Source organism: Nomia melanderi, chromosome 2 (genome assembly GCF_051020985.1).
Source record: "Nomia melanderi isolate GNS246 chromosome 2, iyNomMela1, whole genome shotgun sequence".
NCBI classification, from domain to species: domain Eukaryota; kingdom Metazoa; phylum Arthropoda; class Insecta; order Hymenoptera; family Halictidae; genus Nomia; species Nomia melanderi.
In genome coordinates this window covers 27,246,922-27,267,625 of record NC_135000.1, presented here as the reverse complement: position 1 = coordinate 27,267,625, position 20,704 = coordinate 27,246,922, and the positions used below count along the sequence as shown (strand labels likewise).

The 20,704-nt window shown below is 47.9% G+C and overlaps 1 protein-coding gene across 1 annotated transcript in view; it reads right to left on the bottom strand.

Annotated features, from left to right (window-relative positions):
* The window catches only part of LOC116433326 (kin of IRRE-like protein 3), a 196,155-nt gene that overhangs the window by 32,557 nt on the left and 142,894 nt on the right, over positions 1–20,704 (bottom strand). Inside the window, exons 3-5 of the mRNA XM_076364336.1 lie at positions 12,790–12,973; positions 11,687–11,822; positions 6,229–6,437 (exon numbers count right to left, since the gene is read on the bottom strand). Coding sequence (XP_076220451.1) covers positions 6,229–6,437; positions 11,687–11,822; positions 12,790–12,973 — 529 coding nt within the window. The remainder of the gene's footprint in view (positions 1–6,228; positions 6,438–11,686; positions 11,823–12,789; positions 12,974–20,704) is intronic.

The window sequence follows — 20,704 nt, the reverse complement described above, 5'->3', positions numbered from 1 at the left end:
ATTTTATGTTCGTCGTGCAGCTGTTGGGATTTCCTATGGAGTTCCTCTCAGCATCTTTATTTCTACTTTGTTTCGTTAGCGGAAGTTCGAGAGAGGACTGTCCGAGACAGAGGGTATTCGAGGAGGCGTCGACCGAAGATTGCAGCGACGGAGTGCGAGGACTCATCGCGCGAGGTAAACGTCGGGTGCTAAGAACACGATAGCAGGGTTTCGAAGGAGCCGGCAGGGCGGAGCGGGTGAGGGGAGGACGCGGGATTCCCGTGGGCAATCGCGTCGATCCTCGTCATCGATATATACCGTCGCTCCGGGGCGAACTTTTCAATTCGCGCGGAAAAGTCCCAGTCGGCTAATCCCCCTAATCAATATACGCGATCAGCCACCCCCGCGATTGCGGCCTCCCACCCCTGACACTTGAAAATCGCGTCTAGAACACTGAGATCTCGAGGAGTCGCCCTGGGACCTGCTTCCAGAGATTTCGCACGGATTTTCGGGAGGTTCGAATCGGTTAACCCTCTGCCCTATGATTTGTTTCTCAGCTGTGATCGATACTGTTGAATATTTGTAGAAATAAACAAGACAGTTTGAAAAGCTGTGCAAAGTGAAGTCGTTGCGTCGAGACCGTTAACGACGGACCGTGTTCGCGCAAATGAACGTCTAAATCTTGAGCAGCCCAGCTTCGGCCAATTATCCATGACGAATGCACTCGTCATTGTGTAACCATGTACATATCATATTTGTAGTATCGTAGTTTTAACCCTTTGAACTCTGTAGGCTCCAATATTGCGCTAGTTATAATATTAAATATTTTAACGAATCAAAGAAACTACCCTAAAATTATTCGATTTTCCACACATTCAAATTTCGTACTGAGAAGGAAAATGAAAGATCGAAGGAATGTTACAGCATTTTTCATTTTCAGTAGAGGTACCAGAAAAACAGCAGATAAATTACAAAATCATCGGGAGTGCTAAGGGTTAACCCTGAGCACTCTCGATTTGATACAGAAGAAGTACGAAGTTGAATATTCAGTACTCGAAATGAGACTTCGTATTGCTACGTGTAATATTTAAATAAAATACCTCCGTTGCTTGATTAATCCGTGAATTATCGTTAAATGAGTTTCAAACAATGTCATCTGTATCTCGCCGGGAAATGTCGAATATTTCCAGCGAGGAACTTCCGGGTGCGAAGGGTCGAAATCCGAAGTGATAATAATACTAATTTCCCCGACAATTATTTCCGCAGTTTCTCAAATAAATACGTAATTCTCGTTCGAGCCGGTTTAATTGTTGATTTTAATATATACCAGGTGCATGTGTCCTGCGTTCGAAGTGCACGCCGGTCGTTGATTCGATTAAGCGCCGCGCGCGGGAGCTTTAAAATTAAACACAACACAGTTGACCGGTTAATGGAAGAAAAATTCCGTTCCCAGCTGTCGTCGCGGTGGCGAGCAGCAATCGATTCCGCCATTGATTAAGGGGGGCCGTGTTCGTCACGGCGAAATTACAGACCGAACGAGCAACGGCACAGGGAGAAACGGAGAGACGAGCTGGATCGTTCGTACCTAACCGCGGTATTTCGGAGCCGGTCGAATGGATCGCACGAAGGGGAACGATACAGAGATAAAATTATGTCGGTGGATCGGTGATATCTATTCGATGAATTTGTCCAATCGTACACGTAATATCCTGCAAATGGGTTCCGATAATGATGTTACCCGTATCGCGTCGCATCTATCTTCTGGATTTGTTTTATTAAAAAGGATCGAATTCAATAACAGAATTGGTTGACAGATTGCATACCGGTAGAAATCTCGTTTTTATATAAAGACACTTAGCTATGCGACCTCGCTAATTACCACGGCATTGAAGAAAATGTTGTAGACGGTTCGCCCTTTTGCGTGTCGATACTTGGGGGCCTGAGAGATAGTGCAGGCCCATTGACTAATTTATGACCAAGGGGACCACCAGGACCTGGGTCACGTACGCCCTCGTCTGAAGAGTTTTCCTTTTTAGAAAAGCAACTGAGGAAAAGCAGTTAGTCGCCGTTCCTCGTTAGAGTTACATCGCGTAATAAATATATTTAACCTGACTACGGACTTAGTTTTTATTTTAGTAGCCCTACAATGTAAAATTTAATTCGAATTGATTATCTATTTAAAATATTGCATTGTTACGCGGCCAAAAATGACAGTAGGGCACACCGTCACTATCGGCTGAGAAACAAAAGAAGCTGATTGGCCACTCGGTAGAGGCTCCTTTTTCCTAAATATGCCGACTTTTCCTTGAGCATCAGTTAACATCGGCTCGCGTAAGCAACAATCACCCAGTCTCAACAACAAACGTAGCAACAAGCATCTAAAATCAACCTTTGTGTTGATGATATTGTCCGAGTCACTGTTTTACTTCCATATTTGTACTTTAACCCTTAGCACTCCAGGTTGTTTTGTAATCTATCAGCGACTGCAACTAATTTTTATAGTATCCAAAGCGAAAATGAGAAATTCTATAATGTTTCGATCTTTTATTTTCCTTCTCAGTGGGAAATTTGGATGTGTGGAAAATCGAATAATTTTAGGGTGGTTTCTTTAAGATTGATTAAAATATTTAATATTATAACTGGTGCAATGTCTACTCTCGCGGATGAGTTTTTCTATGTATAGCGACATAAGTTGACCTCAGTGAAACTCGTCATCACAATTCAGTTCCCCGAAAATCAGCCGGTGCGCAGAACTCCCATTCGAAAATTCTACTCATTGTTCGACTTCATAATTCACGACGGTAAGCACTTTCCCGACGATCGGTCCGACGACCGGATTAACGATCGCCAACGCGATAACGATCAATAATCGTTACCGCGATTAATTCACCAGCGAGCGTAGACGCAACGGCGAACTCTATATTCGGCGCGGATCCGCTTATCGCCGGTTCCCTGGGAATTTTCCGAAAGCCAGAGGAAGACGTCGTTTCGATCGGTCGAACGGACTCGCGGGCCATTAGTCACTGTTGCTGGTGGGGCGCGGGGCGGTGTACAGCAAAAACTGATTCAAAATTGTCGAACGATGCAGCGGAGCTCGAATTGTCGATAAGGTCGAAAAGCAGGATGTCAGGACGCGGCGTTTTGAGGGAGATTGATGAGGGCTCGCGGTTAGCGGCGTGTGTACAGAGTTAAATTGCCGCTCGGTGGGGGCAGGTTCCGAGCGGCCGCCGCGCGCCGGGGGTTGAGGTCAGCTCGCTGCACACGCAGCTTTCCTGTCTGGCTGTCGTTAACACCGATTTATTTGTTGCTCCGGCCCGTTCGCCCGCTCTCTTCCCGGGACAAACAACCCGGCGACTGCGAATAACATTCGCCTCCCGCGCTGTTAACCTAATCAGAGACTCTTGGCGTTCCGGAGCGTCGCATTACGATAATGGCCGCGAGCTGTCTATATTTCACCGCGCCCGTTGGATCCGTGCAAGAATTATGGAAAGAACGACGCTCCAGGCAGCGAGATAGCCGGCGTGATTCCGGAAATTTGTATTTTCGCGTGCTTTCGAAACAACACGAGTGCAGGTTTCTAATGAATTTATGTTGCCTAGACCACATTGAGAGACCTAGAAATTCTCTTAGACCGCATACAAGTGTTTCTAAAACTGTACGACTGCAACCGGACGCTTAGCGTCTGAAAGCTTGGACGTAGGAGCTTATGGGGTAGATCGGGACGAGTCGCATCGTCTTCTGTTTGGCAATAAAAAAATACTGCTTAAATGTTAATAATCAACAATGAGGGACTCTTAAATTTTTGGCAAGCAAGAAACGGGAAATCTGGAATATACCGCGATGTAAACATGACCTGGAATCTAATTTCGATGCCTATTTCATTTCCCAACGGAAATTCGAATTTGTCAAAGGAACTGATGCAACCCCTTGCGGACGAAGATTCTTCGAAACATAGAAAACCTTCAGCAGGTCAATCTAAGCAATTAATATAATTGCTTAACCCTTTGAACTCGGTAGGCTCCAATATTGCACCAGTTATAATATTAAATATTTTAATCAATCTTAAGGAAACCACCCTAAAATTATTCGATTTTCCACACATCCAAATTTCCCAGTGAGAAGAAAAATAAAAGATCGAAACATTATAGAATTTCTCATTTCCGCTGAGAACACTATAAAAATTAGTTGCAGTTGCTGAGTGCAGTTCTTACAGTGATAGGGTTAGTAAGGGTGTTGAACTGCTTTCTTTGGTTTAACAAAAAAAATATAATTTCACAATTAACCCTTTGAACTCTGTAGGTTCCACTATTGCACCAGTTATAATATTAAATATTTTAATCAATCTTAAAGAAACCACCCTAAAATTATTCGATTTTCCACACATCCAAATTTCCCACTGAGAAGGAAAATAAAAGATCGAAGAAGCATAGAATTTCTCATTTTCGCTTTGAATGCTATAAAAATTAGTCGCAGTTGCTGACAGATGACAAAACAACCTGGAGCGCTAAAGGTTAAAACGCAGGCGCATTCCAGGGAGTCTCGTCTAAATGGATTTCGCGGATTCAACGAAAGAGGGAAGAAATCTCGGAAGTATGACGGCTAAGTTCCTCGGCGATCTCGCGCTTCATTGCGCGGCGTTACCATATCTCACGGAAGTTCGCCGCTTTCGCTGCAGTTTCCCGAGAAAGGCGCGCTCCGCGTACGTATAAATTACCGGAATAATACGGTGTCGCTCGGGCGATCGGAAGGATTCAAGAAACGGTCGAATAACGTCCGGCTGCGTCGGTCGAGCGGCGTCCCCGATATCGGAGGGCGCCGCGTCGCTCGAATAAAGAAGGGACGCTCCGGCGCGCGCTAAACGGGAGCATCCTTTTTTCCGTTCGGCCCCCGTCGTACCCATCGCTGCAGCGCGATTTTAATCTCACTCTCGGCCTCGGAGGTTGCCGCGTTGCAATTCAAACAAATTCGATGCGATCGAACTCCGGCCGATATCTCGGGATTACTTCGGCTCTCCGCTCCTTCTCCGGCTGCCGGGCCGGGGGAAAAATTGTTCCCAGCGTCGGGAATCTCGTTAGGAAAGTTGAAGGAACGCGCGCGCCGCACGAAGCGAGAGGATCCACGGTTACGAGCCACGGGATCGGGCCTGCACGGAGGGGCCGATGGTTATTCTTAAACATTAATCCCACCGGTGAGCCGCGTTACTATTAAGGGCCTCGTTTAATACCGACTTCTAATAAAGGAACGCTTTACGATAAACCTAAATCCCGGCCGCGCTGTAACCCTCCGGGCACGATCGGTCCGACCATCTATATCGTCTGTTAAATTAGTTCCCGGAATTAATTTCGCCCGATCTTAATCCGTTGCTCGCTCGGTCAGCGGACCGACTCTGTCCGCGTTAAAATGCCAAACCGATGGAAAAACATTTGCTTTCGATATCGGCCGTGGACACTCCGTCGGCGAGTTACGTCTGCCGTGTGGTTCTTCCGTGAATTAACAATATAACTGGACGTTTTTGTTTGCACAGCCCTGACTCGCTTCGGTCGCTTTAACTTCTTAACTAATCGGTGGATTCGCCACTGATTTTCGAGTGCTTCGAGGGTTCATTGATTTTTTATCTGTTTATCAAGCTTTACGAGATACTTGTATTCGAGGCGTTACTAAGATTAACCCTTTGCACTCGGAAGTTTTCCGTTAGAAATATTTTAACGTCTTCTGACGAGATAGAGAGGATATTTTGTGAGCTAACTCCACGAGAAATCACACATTGAGGGACAGAGCTGTTTTGTTTGAATATTTCTCAAATTGATGCGTTGTACGACGTTTAGTATTAAGTATCAAATTTTATAGTTTTACTGTATGAAATCAATTGAGTGCAAAAGGTTAATATCGCGTTAATATTGAATGTTTCCAACGGTTTTCCTAACTCGTTTTAACCAATTAAGTGTGGAATTTAGTTTGAAAGATCTCTCATCTCGCAATAAAATCAAATGATGAGTACTCGTTAAATGCAGGTCAAATGCACTTGAAGTATATCCAAACGAAACACTAAAGCGAAACGAAGAATTACACGTTTGTCTCAAAGAATGAATAATCCATCGTTGAAAAAGTTAGCACCATTAAGAGTTTTAAGATGACGTGTATCCTCAACACAGTTAACTGGTTAAAGATCTTCGCGTTGATACCATGATCGACAACGCGTTCCGATATTCTAGCGATTAGATCGTAACGAATAAAAGTATGGGTACTCACATCTGACGTCGAACCTCACTTCCGTGCTGGAGGACATGGTCGGGTTGGCGTACGCCGGATGAATGGCGACGCACCTAATCGGCTGGCCGTAACGCGACCGCTCCGCCATAATCTCGCAGACGCTGTAGGTGGCCCAAGTGCGGGGATTATCTATCTCCGTCGAGTTTACCTGAGGCCTCGGGTTCCTCACTTCGGTCTCGCCCACGTACCTGCGCGCATTTCCCCCGAAAATTTGCATTTCCAATGGCCGTTCTGTAACAACTCTGCGCGGAGTGAAATCCCACGGACGCCGGCGACCCCTCGGCGCCCTCTCCTTCTCGCCTAGACCTTCTTCGACTTGTCTCGCTCCCCTTGTCTAAACTATCGTCACCCTTCGATCCCTGCTTCCCTCCCTCTCCCTCTCTCTCTCTCTCTCTCTCTTTTGCTCTCCGCCGTTTCATCTTCGTCTCAGTGCTCCTGTTTTCCTTGCTCCTTCGTCGCGAAACCAAAGACCAAAGATTGGAGCGGGTAATCGTTCCGAGGGTTTGCCTCTCCACTCAAGAATCCCGGAGTGTCTTCAATTCGAAAGCGGCGGAGATTTCGTCGCCTCGCGCGGATACGAGTCGCGAGGGAATCACGATTTTCTAATCCGAGCTCGAGCGACGCTCCGAGGTCCCCGGGTACGGAAGCTCGCCGCGGCCCCATAACTTTCGCCCCGACACGATGTAACGGTGCCGATACGTTTCCATTGCACCGCGACATCCACATACTTCCCGATTATTTACCATGCAGATAACGCCGAGCTCCGAGCACGAATTATCGCGATAAATAACGACGCGCGTTCGAACGATCCGTAAGGTACGTCCCGCAGCGCTTTCCGTGGACGTTTGAGGATTTTGGAAGCAGTTCGCTGTTTAACCCTTTGCACTCCAAAGGTGCCTCTCAGTCAGGTTGGTGCATCAAAATTGTATTTAACATTAACACGTTAAGCGCCACGAAAATCTTAAGCGTTCTCCCATAGAGTTTGTCTTTTGTAGCAAAGAAAAGTAGGAGTACTTATGAATTGTTTGCAACGTTTGCGTTACACTATTATCAACTTAGTTGCTTTATTAAACATTTTCATTTCACATCGGTTGTCTTGTATGTTACGATTGTTTTTTAGTCGTTCGGAAGCGTCAGTCACCAGTGGCTGACATGGCGCTTAACGTGTTAAATGTTGAGTAATCTGTCGGTACGTGAAATGTGGAAATAAAGTACCATTGTTCCCCTTATTTTGTGAATCGACTCCTCGTTAAGTTAGTTTAACACGTTGAATGCCATGGGGGTCACCGGTGACCCCCGCCCAAATTCAGTTGATTCTCTCAATTAAACGACGATTATATGAAAACGTTCCTATATTGTTAATAACGCTACCTAATGTGGGGACATTCAGTTTGATGAACGTGCAATGATAATAATCCAATTCAGTCAAATGATTTAATATCGTATTTTTTCCATTTTGTGTATTTAGCTCTATGAAATCGTGCGGCGTTCAACGTGTTAAAAAAATGTTACCTGTATCTCATAAAAATAAATTGAATATTTCTAGTATCACATTTTTGGAGTGCAAAGGGTTAACCCCTTAGCGTACTGTTTACTTTCGCCACTATGCTCGTGTAGCATTTTACTATCGACAATTTGGAAGAAATGCAAAACTGTCCATTCAAGTGGAAATTTTATTTGAAGATAATACAATGATAGCAAAATAGTTTGCTTTGATCCGTGGGTAATGAATAACATCGATTGTTAAATTCGTCTAGAACTTAGTTAACCCTTTGCACTCGGTAGGTGACTCTCAGTCATCACTTGATTTAATTTGCAAAATTATGAAGTCTTACATACAATATTAAACTTTGCATGATGCATCAATATGAGGAATATTGAAATAAAATAACTTTCCTCCTTAATTTACAAATATTTTCTCGTTAATTAGCCCCAAAGAACATCGTCCGTATCTCATCGGAGAACATCGAATACTTCCAGCGAAAAACTTTCGGGAGCAAAGGGTTAAAGTTGCTGGCGAACCGGCGTATCAGTCCGACCGAGAACGCATAAACAAAGTTCGAAGTAAACACCGGAAACAAATGAACGCTTTCACGTCCGGGATAAGAAAAATTCATCAGATTCTCGAAGCGGTTGAACGAAATGCTCAAGGAGCATTCAACCGACGATCGTTTACGCGCATCCGGAAGCAGGCAGCGCCAATTAAGCTGATTTCCGACGAGACACGGCGAGCTGCTGAGGAAGAGCGAGAGAGAGGAGGCGCGCGGATCCGCGCGGAAACGAATATTTCCGCATTCGCGGGCCGCTCCGGCACGTGCCGCCGCTCGAACTTTCGCCGAGCGTCAAAGTTTCCCGGGCCGATCCGAGGTCGCTCGTTTTCCATTCGCCTATAAATTAATTAACGTTCTCTCGCGTAGCTTATCATCCCGGGCCGAACCGTTATCCCGCCGTTTCGTTCCGTCGCCGAGCTTTCTGTTATTTCTGCGCCCCCCTCCCGGGGGCGCGAGAGCAAACCCTGCAGCTCCTTAACTTCGTCTGGATACCCGGCCCGGAATGGATCATGATTATTCATGGCCAGCCGGGGACAGAACGATAGACGGGCCGGAGGAAGAGAGAGACGCGAGCTCTCGTCCGCCGCTACCATCGGCAAGATCCACAAGCTGCATTACGGACGGAGGATGTTCGCGCAGGGAAAACTAACCCGGCGCGTCTCGAACGAGCGAACAAGGGGGTGAGCAGTGATGGGTTATCAGGACTTCGAATCGTTTCGAACGTTTATACGTGTATGGAGCATCCTGCGGAGTGAAGTGCAGTCTTTAACCCCTTGGCCTACTATTTACTTTCGCCAGTGAGCTGATGTACCGTCTTACTATTCTAGTACCTAGAATACTTAGCGTAGGTTAAAGTATTCCCGTGGACAATCGCGTCGATCCTCGTCATCGATATATACCGTCGCTCCGGGGCGAACTTCTCAATTCGCGCGGAAAAGTCCCAGTCGGCTAATCCCCCTAATCAATATACGCGATCAGTCACACCCGCGATTGCGGCCTCTCACCCCCGACACTTGAAAATCGCGTCTAGAACACTGAGATTTCGAGGAGTCGCCCTGGGACCTGCTTCCAGAGATTTCGCACGGATTTTCGCGAGACTCGAATCGGTTAACCCTCTGCCCTATGATTTGTTTCTCAGCTGTGGCAAGCCTACTTCCTATTAACCCTTTGAAAAGGCAAACAATAACATTTTAATCATGCCTTTTATTCTCATCTTTATTCTCTACCCTGACTGAGAGTCGCATCGTGGTATGATTCGTTATAAAAATACATGACACAATTATTTATCATTTCATATTGCACTTCCAAAAGTTTTTTTGGGCTCCTAAAACTTAGGCTCCATAAACAAAAGCAATAAAATGTTAATCATTCTTTTTATTCTCATAAGTGACTGAGAGTCGCATCGTGTTATGATTCGTTATAAAAGCATGTGGTGCGATTAGGGTTAAAAAGCAATCAATGCTGTTCATCATCCACGGATCAAAGCAAACAACTATCTTGCTAAACAATTTATTATCTTCAAATGAAATTTCCTGACAAAGAATGGACGATTTTGCTACGTTTCTTTCGAATTGTCGATCTTACTAGCGAAAGTAAATAGTACGCCAAGGGGTTAACGTAGTTTATCGTAGAAACTCGAGGCTACTTGACGATAGGTTCACGGAACGCGTCAATTATCCATATTCAGAAGATGAATCTGATAAACATTACTTGGTTCACATTGATTCTCAGTCTCGATTGTCTATTTCGAAACTAATATCAATAATTTAACTCTACGAACATCGATTCTAGAAACGATAGATTAAATTCTACCATAAATCTCCGTAAACCTACCGTCGAAGAACAGCGCGCAAGAAGAGTGTTTTCTATTCGAACTCTCGAACATCTCCACGAAAAGTTCCGTTCGCTGTAGCCAGAATCTCCATGCCTCCGAGAGCTTCGGAAAAATTGAATTGAATTGTTTCGAAACTGGGATTCGAGCGGCCCTCGCCGGGGCAGGGTGCGCTAGTATTAGCGGAGCTGCAGCGATGGGGTCAGAGATATCGGCATCCTTTCGATATAATAGCTGGAAACCGGCGCGCGGCGATGCTGTCTGTTCCTTCCCCTCTCTCTCTCTCTCTCACTGTTTCTCTCGGTTTCCTCTCCCGTTCCTCTTCGCCGTTCGTTAAAGCCGCAGTTACGATTCATAAAGTCGTCGGTTCCCGGGGCCGGCAATCGGCGAGCAACGGTGCGGCCAGGGAATTCAATTTAAAACGTGGATTCAATCCCTTTTCCCGCGTTTCCCGTGTACCTGGGGGTTCGAGACAGCGCGGCGAGGCGGGTCTCGTATTTGGCCGGCGCTCGTTCGATTCTCGGGTAGACCGGCATGAACCGGCGAGTAATTACAGCCGGTAATCGTTCGATTATCGGGGAAACCCGTCCTTCCTGCCGGCAGGCGCGAAAGACACGGCGGCTGGAATTAAGTCGTCCGAAGTCCGTGAAACGAAATCAAGTCGGAACTGACGCGAGCTAATCGAATGAATCCCTGAAAAAGAGCGGCGAGTTACCGCCGCGGACACCGAGCGGCCGGGGAGGATCGCCGAGAGGCGGCGGGAGGAACGGGGGCGGGCGGGCCGCGCAATCTAGACGCATTGAAACGGTTCTCCTCGAAAACCAACGACGTTATTGCTTCGCTAAGCGCGGAGTTGATGGTAAAAAGACGGATATTCTTCGGGGCCGGAAGAAGTTAAAGGTTTCCCCGGTTCCGCTTCACTGGACCGAACCCCGCCGCCCTTAATCAACTGCTCGTTCCGCGTAAGAAACATTTACTTATCCGCAGTCGAGGGATACTCTCGAAAGCTTGCGTTAGGCCGACGTTCTGTCAATAGAACGGGAAAGACATACAAACGGAGATTGATGTAGAGAGAGAGAGGGAAAGGGAGAGAGAGAGGTCGATGGATCTATTCCAGTACCGCCGGTACATGCGCACTAATTCCATCAGCTGTGCTCGGTAGACCGATGGCCTAGTAAGCAAGCAAACCGATGCAAGATACTCCGGTGCCCTTTGTTACGCGTTAATACGATTTTTGTTCCATCCGCCGTCTCTTTGTACCGGCGTTTCTATAATTTCGAGGATCGTCGTTCCTCCGGTTTAGTATTATTTAATCTCTGCCGAGCGGAGTGTCTTTAGAGAAATAAATTGTGACCGTCGTTACTCCGGAATTTGGGTTACCAGAGGAAATCGGTTCCGGCGACGGTGCCGAGGGAGTTCGACGGAGTCGATCGAGCGATCCCCGTTCCGTCCGAGCGGATCCGAGGGGGTCGCGGAAAAAGGTCACGGCGAGAGAGGGGTCGGCGGCGGAAACGGTTAAGTAGTACGGAGAACCAACGGTGCAACGATTACGAACCATTTAATTAGAGGCGAAGGATTCCCATACCGCGCTCTGCAAGTGAGCGTGGCGGTCTCACCTGCTCGAGCTGTCACGTTGTTGCCGGGCAGAATCAGACGATCCGCGTACTCTATCTGCGGTCGCTGAGGGCTGACTGGAACGAGAAAATTAGCGGGGGTTAATTTCAACGATCCCGGCAGGCGGGCTCGTTCGGTCGTGCGGTGATCGGTCGGCCGCGTTCGAACGAGTCGATCGCGCGGATGCGTTCCGCGACGCGGCTTCGACGCCGGCAGCGAAAACAGAGAGCGCGCGCGAACGATTATACGCGGCGGTGGGGGAGAAGGATAAAAAAAGCAGTGGAAATCAGTTTTCCCGGTGTCCCGACGCGACGCGACGCGACGCGACGCAGAGCTGGGACGCGGAAGAATAAAAGTAAATGGTTTCGTCGATAAACGGTCAACTTTATCGGCGCCGCGCAACAGATTTTTCCGCCGGGTGAAAAAGTTGTTGCAACGAATAATGTTATTTCCGATTGTGCCCGATTTTTCGCCGCTTTTCGCTTTCGGCTCCGGCCGTGTACCGCCGTCCGGTTTTACAACCGACCGTACACGCGGATGCGTGCACTGGTTGCCGCGTCCATTGGCGGCCGGTTCGGCGGGGCATTAATCTCGGTACAATGGGAATAACACGCGACGAAAAGCAACGAGCGCGGCTTTTGTTGATCACGGCAATTTCTCTCTGACGAGCTGTACGCGCGGATGTTCGGCTCGCGGATCAAAATTGAAACCGATGTCTTTTTCACCGAGCGCGCGCTCGATCGGCGCGTCGCTCGTCGCGGGGCCGTTTCTTTCGGCCAAGCCGCGTCCTAATTGGACGTTGTCTGAGGACGAAATTGTCGCGTAGTGGATCGAGATCGGTTCGCGCGCGATTAATCGATGCAACGACGAAATGAATCACGCGCGACGCGGAACGAACCGGTTTCAATTCGACGCGGAGCGATTGATCGGTACGGTTTTATCGCGCCGTCGATCCGGATACTCGAATAGAATTTTACTTCGTTTCTAGTTACACCGGCCGACGGTTAGTTTTCAAACGCGACGTTCGATCGGGATAACGCTCACCTCTGACGACCAGCCTCCCCGGCTCGGACGTCAACGCATCCTGCGTGGTGAAGTCACTGGCTGTGACCTGGCACTGCCACAAGCCGTCGTCGAACTCCAGGGTGGCGGACCTGACCCACAGCGAGCAGTCGCCGATGTCCGGCGAGCCCACCCATTCGTACTTCTTCAAGTGCATGCCGATCGGCTGAAACAATTCGGCTCCAGTGAGTTCTGGCGAACGCGCGTCGTTCGTCGATCGATTAGGACTAGCCCTTTAACCCTTTCGCGACGGGTGCCGTGTATATACGGCAGTCATTTATTACTTTACAGCGGCTGACGCCGTCTAGACACGGCAGTCACTGATTGGTTTTTTAATATTATTATTTTATTTCAATAGCGAACTCAAAATAAAGCTATCAACACATTGGTGGCGAAGTAAGGTTCACTTGCGCTTTCGCGAACGACGACGAACAATTGCAGTAATGTTCTGTAATTAAAATTTTCTACAAAACACTATAGAACAATGTAATACAGAGGTAATGAATATTAGCTTTGAATTCATCAGTGATAAATTACTATATTCGTTGACACTGTTAACAGAAGTAACAAAATTTATTTTCTAGAAGTAATGTGAAGTGTATCTCATAGAAAGTTATATATACATTCTTGATTCTAGTAATTTTTCAGTAACAATGAATATAATGGTGCTCAAAAAATAATATATATCTTCAGATTTAACCTTCACATTCTAAAATTGCAAGTTTCACACTTTATAACTTTCTTGCACTGAGATTAAATACGTTTTACTCTAATGGTAACTGCAATCTACAATTAATAATCATACATCTTAATCAGATTCTTCGCGCCGTCGCGAAAAGTGGCGAAGTATGGTCAGTCGCGCTGTTGCTTGAAGTAGCGAGGAACGGTACAGGTGCGCCGTCGCGAAAGGGTTAACCAACTTCGAACCGTCCCGACCCGCCGCTTCACGTCCGCGGGTTTTACGCTCGTGTTTGCGTCCAGCCGTGATCGAGCTGCAGGTACTTTATTTCTATTAGAAGAGAAAAGGTATCGGTCGATCGGACGCCTCGCTTCCAGACGCGAGGCTTCCAGCTGAACTAAGGTGGATCACGATTCCGAATCTTCGTCGGTTAACCCTGGAATTCAGTTTCGAAAGTCCCCCGTAAGATACGCAATAAAACGGAAGAGAGTCGCGTGTTTATTCGAACGAATAAATAATAGATCGTCGGGGGAGTTAATAGAATTTTATGCATCGAGACGAGCACGCCCGTCGGGCACGGTGAGCCGGTTGAAATTCATACGAGCGTCCCGCTCTATCGGCCGGGTAACGTCGTCGTTACGTTCCTGCAACGATCACCGGCAACGAGACACTTAAATAAGCAACGACAGGCGGAGAGGATCGGGCGCAATCGAATCGCGCGAATCGAGGCCGGAGTGGCTCGAATGGATTCGGCGGGCCAACGACCGGCGTATGTCAGCGTTTCGAGCGATCGCTTAATCGGCGAACGCGCTTCGCCCGTCTCCGACGGGCCTTCCGTCGGCGGACCGAGCGCAGCCGCGCTTCCTCCGAAATGAATCATCGGCTTCCCCGGCTCCGAGGCTCTTCCCTTCTTTCTCGTAGATTAATTCGCTGCCGGCAGGAAAGTGCGGCCTTAGCAAGTTTCGCAGTCATAATGTGGCCGTAATTCAAGGATCGATTCTCTCACGGTGCCCATATAATCTGCTCGCCGACTCCCCTCTCGGTCGTTCCTCTCCTCCACCTGTTTCGCAGAGCCGTTTTCACCTCCTGCCGGCGGGCTGACGGGTTATCGGGGCCGCCATTGTAATACTTCTTGTACATTATCCCGCGCGAAACTGGATCACGTCGCTGGAACTCAGTTTCCACCCTCCCACGCGCGAGCGAGCGTTCCCGCCGGTCGGCCCCGGAAAAATTTGGTCGTCCGTCATTTAAAGCCATTAGCCGGCTAACGAGCTCGCGTAATCCCCGGCCGACTGGCCCGACCATGGGAAATCCTTCTTGAGTTAGGTCCAACCTTTCACCGGGAATCCCAGTTTTTTCGGTCGCGCCCCCTGGATCTGGTTAACGGATCCCCGCTCGAATCTCCCGGCCGGTTTCTGATCAATGTTCGACGATAATCCGATCGAATTATCGTTCGTCCCGACGGTTCGCCGTGGATCGCGGGATATACAGTTCTCTTCCCGTGAACCGGGGTCCTCGTCGATTTCAATTAGGAGTCTCGCGTGACCCCGGTTACACGACGGACTCTCGAGGAACGAGATTTTTGTCGGCGCATCCGAATTGCATCCGACTGTATTAGTAATGAACGCGACACAGTTCCCGCGGGAGCGTGTACAGTTTATCATTCAGCGGCAGACACAATAATACAATGGGAAATCCTCGCGATGATTATTTGCGCGAAGCGCGGATGAAAGCAGAGAGGGCGAGGGGGCGCGCGCCGCGGCACGACTGTGCACCCTCAGGACAAGAAGAATAATGAGTTGCCAGCGCGTCGACGTTCTCCGTCGCTAGACGAACCGACGCGCACGCAATTACACGGATATTAGCGTCTTACGCGTCTCCCCTGCCTCTGTCGTCCCCTTTGAATTTTTCAGCTCCGCATTTCATCCGGGGATAAGAAGATTCCGTTCGCTCGACGGATAAACTCGCGAAACACTCCGGCACGAACGGAGAATCATCGGAACTCCCGGTAAAACGTGAACCTCTCGTCGAAACACAGCCGAATCTTCGGCGAAAGATCTTCGGCAAAAGTAACAAACTGCTGTTTAAAAGCAGCCGCGTTACTTCCAGCAGGTGAAATCCCATCGAATCGTATTTACCGCTCCGAAACTTAATCAATGATCTCCGAGCGCGCGGCACGTGGAACCAGCGATCCGGTATCAGCGCAATTGGTTAAGAGAAAGGTTCAGAGGGAGTCGAGGGGGGGGGGGTAAGCAACGATTCCCATTTCCGAGTAATACATTCGGGAACGTCTCGTGGGGCGGGAGGAACGGGTGTCCCGGCAGAACGGTGGCGCGCGGCGTTCGGCGAACGAGGTGACTCGGGTGTCTCCGGCGCAGAGGCAGACGGGAGGAGAGGATCAGAGGGCAAGTCAGCGTCACCGACGTCATTCATTTAAAGGATTAAAATCCACGCGGCCGCGCGACCATCCGGGGAACGCGGCGGCGTTCACTTACTTAACGGGAAGGGCCCTTATTCCCTTTTCTCCCCTTTCTACTCGGTTCACGGGCTCCGTCTCCGTCTTCGTCCCGCCGGCAGGATCCGCCCGCCACCTTTCCACCTTTTCGTTCGCCTCTCTGTTCTCCGGAGAGGGCCGCGACCAGCAATCAGCGTAATGCACCCGCAGACACGCCCCGCGCTCCTCTCGCCGGTCGTCTATCTCGTCTCCGTCCCGTCCCTCTTGGCTCGCCGCTCTCTCTCTCTCCCTCTTGGTTCGCACAATCGCGCGCCTATCCCACCCACACGAGTCGGCCGTGTGTGGACGCGGATCGCGCGCGATCGGATGTAGGAACCAAGGCGCGCGCCCCTGGGCCAAAGGCCTCAACCGAGGCGAGCCGAAGCTCGAACGGGCGCGAGCGATCTCCGCGAGACGAAACGGATCGCGGCGCCGCGGATCGATGCGGAACGCCTGACTTCTACGGCAGCCGACTCGTCGTGAACCCTCCTCTCCCAACCCTCGGTCCCTATCTCTTGTTCTCGGACTTTCTCCCCCGCCCAATGGCCGGTACACCGGCCCGGCCGATGGAGAGTTCCTTTGCTGCGGCGAAAAAGTTGTTAACTTCGAGATTCATTGCAGACTCCCGCTCTTTTTCTCTCTCTTTCTCAAGCCGAGGCACGGGATCTCGTTCGGACCAGTGGCCCGGTTGGTTGCCGAGCAGTTCGCGGGGTTGCTGCGGGTTGAATGAGCGTAAAAGGCACAGCGGAGGGTGCGCTCGATCTTTCTCTCTCGCTCTTTCTCTGTCTTTTTATTCGCTTTCTTTTCCTTCGCTCGTTTCTCACTGGAATTTCTGCGGAGGTAAAGGGAGGCTGCGAAGAAGCCGGATAAGAGAGTGCAGCGCGGACGAATGAAGGGGAGGGGGGCTGGAGAGGTATCCGGTAATCCGGCGGAAGCGATTTCGTACACCTATTTCGCTAAAGTGATTCCGTGCCGCCGGAGGATTCGACGGGAATCGTGGCCACGGCGTCCTATAGGAACGCGGGTGTCGCGACCTACCGCGCCTTCGGACGAGCAACGACGAGCGAGTCTTCGTGTGGCGCACAGACACGCTGAAACTTGCTGGCATCGATACGAGCGATGGGTTTGAGTCTTTCAAAGTTTCATGATAGATGCGCGAACAGGAAACAGGCTCGTTGCTTGTTGCGGTGCATCGTCGTGTGTTTCAGCATGTTTTTTTAAATATATTTTTATTTCTAAATAATACACTCTTAACCCTTTGCACTCCAAAAATTTGTCACTAGAAATATTCAATTTATTTTTATCAGATATAGATGACATTTTTTTAACACGTTGAACGCCGCACGATTTCATAGAGTAAAATACACAAAATGGAAAAAATACGATATTAAATCATTTGACTGAATTGGATTATTATCATTGCACGTTCATCAAACTGAATGTCCCCGCATTAGGTAGCGTTATTAACAATATAGGAACGTTTTCATATAATCATCGTTTAATTGAGAGAATCACAGTGACTGAATTTGGGCGGGGGTCATCGGTGACCCCCATGACATTGAACGTGTTAAACTAACTCAACGTGGAGTCGGTTCACAAAGTAAGGGGAACAATGGTACTTTATTTCCACATTTCACGTACCGACAGATTACTCAACATTTAACACGTTAAGCGCCATGTCAGCCACTGGTGACTGACGCTTCCGAATGACTGAAAAACAATCTTAACATACAAGACGACCGATGTGAAATAAAAATGTTTAATAAAGCAACTAAGTTGATAACAGTGTAACGCAAACGTTGCAAACAATTCATAAGTATTCCTACTTTTCTTTGCTACAAAAGACAAACTCTATGGGAAAACGCTTAAGATTTTCGTGGCGCTTAACGTGTTAATGTTAAATACAATTTTGCAATTTTCATGCACCAATCTGACTGAGAGGCACCTTTGGAGTGCAAAAGGTTAACAGGAGGTATAAAAATAGATAAAAAGATTTTACAATATGTACGAGTAACGCTATAGAGCACGTTTGGCAACATAGTGCACTCACGCTCTGTCAGTCTTATATATGAGATTACAGTATATACAGTCACAGTTAATTGAACTTGTACTATTATTGTTCAGACAATATTTTGTAGCGGACAGTAAAAAACAGAGGTCCTCGTGAGTTCCCCAAAAACCTTTTGCAACAATCTCCTTGGTATGTTTCAGCGTGTATGAGATATTCTTTGTATTTACTGTGATATACGTTGTTATATATATATTATATAGTTTTATATAGTTTTATATAGTTTTATATAGTATTACTACCTTCACTACAGTATTACTCCTACTTCATTACATTGAATACCTGTCTATAAGAGGGAAGTCCATTTTACCTAAGAGTTCCTACCACAAATTCCCATACCACAATCACCACGTGCCTCCTGAAAAAGTCATATCACATATACATATCCCTAGGATTGAAAGATCTCGCGAAAGCAAGCATACCCACATATCTGGGAATCGGTTTTGCGTGATTATTTTCACGAAGAACCGCGGGTATACGGATTCGAGCTGACGCGCAACAGCCGACTCCGCGATTTACGGCGCATCGCGTAACAGCGAGGCCGCCGGTCGTTCTTTTCCTTTCCCGGCAACCCTCTTATCGCCGGGAAACGACGTATCCCGTAAAGCTTCGGCGCGTGTCCTCCCACGGCGCGTTCTTCGTCCCGGCGTTACGCGATACGGCCGCCGCGTTACTTCTCGAACGGGTAATCCTTTTTTAAACCGTCGTAAGCGGCTCGAACGGGCCTCGCTTCCGGAAGAGGTTTAATCGGCCGAGCCCGGAGCGCTCGGCGCGCTCGTAATCCGCCGCGAAAGATTGTCCGAAAATCTACCCTCTTCAGCTCTACTCGCGGAGAGTATCTTTAACCGGCGATCAGGGAAAGGAGCCCGGGAACTTAGGAAAGGGAAACCGTCGGGGTGTCTTTGGCTGGAAATGTCGAATATTTTCCAGTGAGTTGTATCCGACATTTCTTCAGACGAACTGAATGATGGAACATCTGTAGGTTAAGAAACAAAAGGTTAAACTCTATTTCTAACGTATTAAGAAACATCTATCGAAATTGTAACTCAACATTATTTCCCAAGTTTAGTCATATATTCTGAATTCAGACCTTTGACCACCGCGTTACCTGGCAATCGTTTCGAAGTTAACTCTTTGCTCTCGGAAGTCTTTGGGAAATATCGAATATTTTCCAATGAGTCGTAGGCAACATTCTTTCAGACGAACTGAACGATGGAACATCTGTAGGTTAAGAAACAAAAGGTTAAACTCTATTTCTAACGTATTAAGAAACACCTATCGAAATTGTAACTCAACATTATTTCCCAAGTTTAGTTATATTCTGAATTCACTTTTCAACTTTTCCCGTAACGATCACGAAATTAGGAAAACAGGGAAAATCCGAAATTCAATCGAGGAAGCACGATGACACTGGAAACAATTGTAAGCTAGAATTTCAAATCCTGTTCGCGAGCGCGTTCGCGATGAGATTAGTCGTTGCTTCCGGTTTCGACTTTGCGTTTCACGCTTGGACTCTACGACTTCTTACAGTGATAGGGTTAGTAAGGGTGTTGAACTGGTTTCTTTGGTTTAACAAAAAAAATACAATTTCACAATTAACCCTTTGAACTCTGTAGACTCCGATATTGCACTAATTATAATATTAAATATTTTAATCAATCTTAAAGAAACCACCCTAAAATTATTCGATTTTCCGCACATCCAAATTTTCTACCAAGGAGAATAAAAGATCAAAGAAATGGCGACTAACTGCTTTTCCTCAGTTGCTTTTCTAAAAAGGAAAACAACTGTCCTACTGTCATTTTTGGGCACGTAACAAAACTGCGCAGAAGCTTTCAGAAACGTCTCCTTCAGAATCTGACCGCGACAGGTCTGAGTTTACAATACTAGAACCACTGATTAAGTAAAATGCATGTAAATCTAGAAAACCTCGTCGCGAAACAGACTTCCCTCGAGAATAATCGGTTCGAATGTTGCAATTATGTAAATGTAGATTATTTTATGCAGTTTTATTCAAATCCTCTACCTCTCGCAACCCGCTAACGCCGCTACGATTACGTTCATTGTAGAGATAAACCCGTCGCGTAACAAGAATCCACGGGACTCGTTAAAGGGAACAATGGTTACTAATGCCAGAAATCTTTCACGGCCCTACGAGCTGCTACCTCGATCCGAGGACCCCTAAGATTCGTTAAGGAAAGTATGAAAACCGTGAACGGTGTGGTCAACCTCTAATTGGCCGGGCCATTCAGCCTTCGGGCTCCTCTTTTCCCGCGCTAATTCGATCGAGCGTATTCCGCTCGATTTGTCTAGCAAAAAGCGCGAATCAAGAGGCGGTTCTTCGGCGTCTCGACGACCGACTCGAGGATCGGAAGGAAGCGCGAACAAAGCGGCGCTCGCGAGACGCTGACAAACGAGAGCCAAGAGGGTGGTTCTCGCGTCTGCGGAAAGTCGGCCGAAGGAACGGCTCTCGGCTCGGCTCGGCTGCGCGTTGTAAACAAGAGCGGCTCGGATCTCACGAGAAAATTATCCCGGTCGTTATTTACATGTTTCATAAATATTCACCGGGCCGCGGCGAAACGGAGGAAGAAAGATCGGCGGCCGGGTCAGGGGGCGCGTTGCTGCAACGGTGGAAGCGCGAAGGAACGCGGGCCGA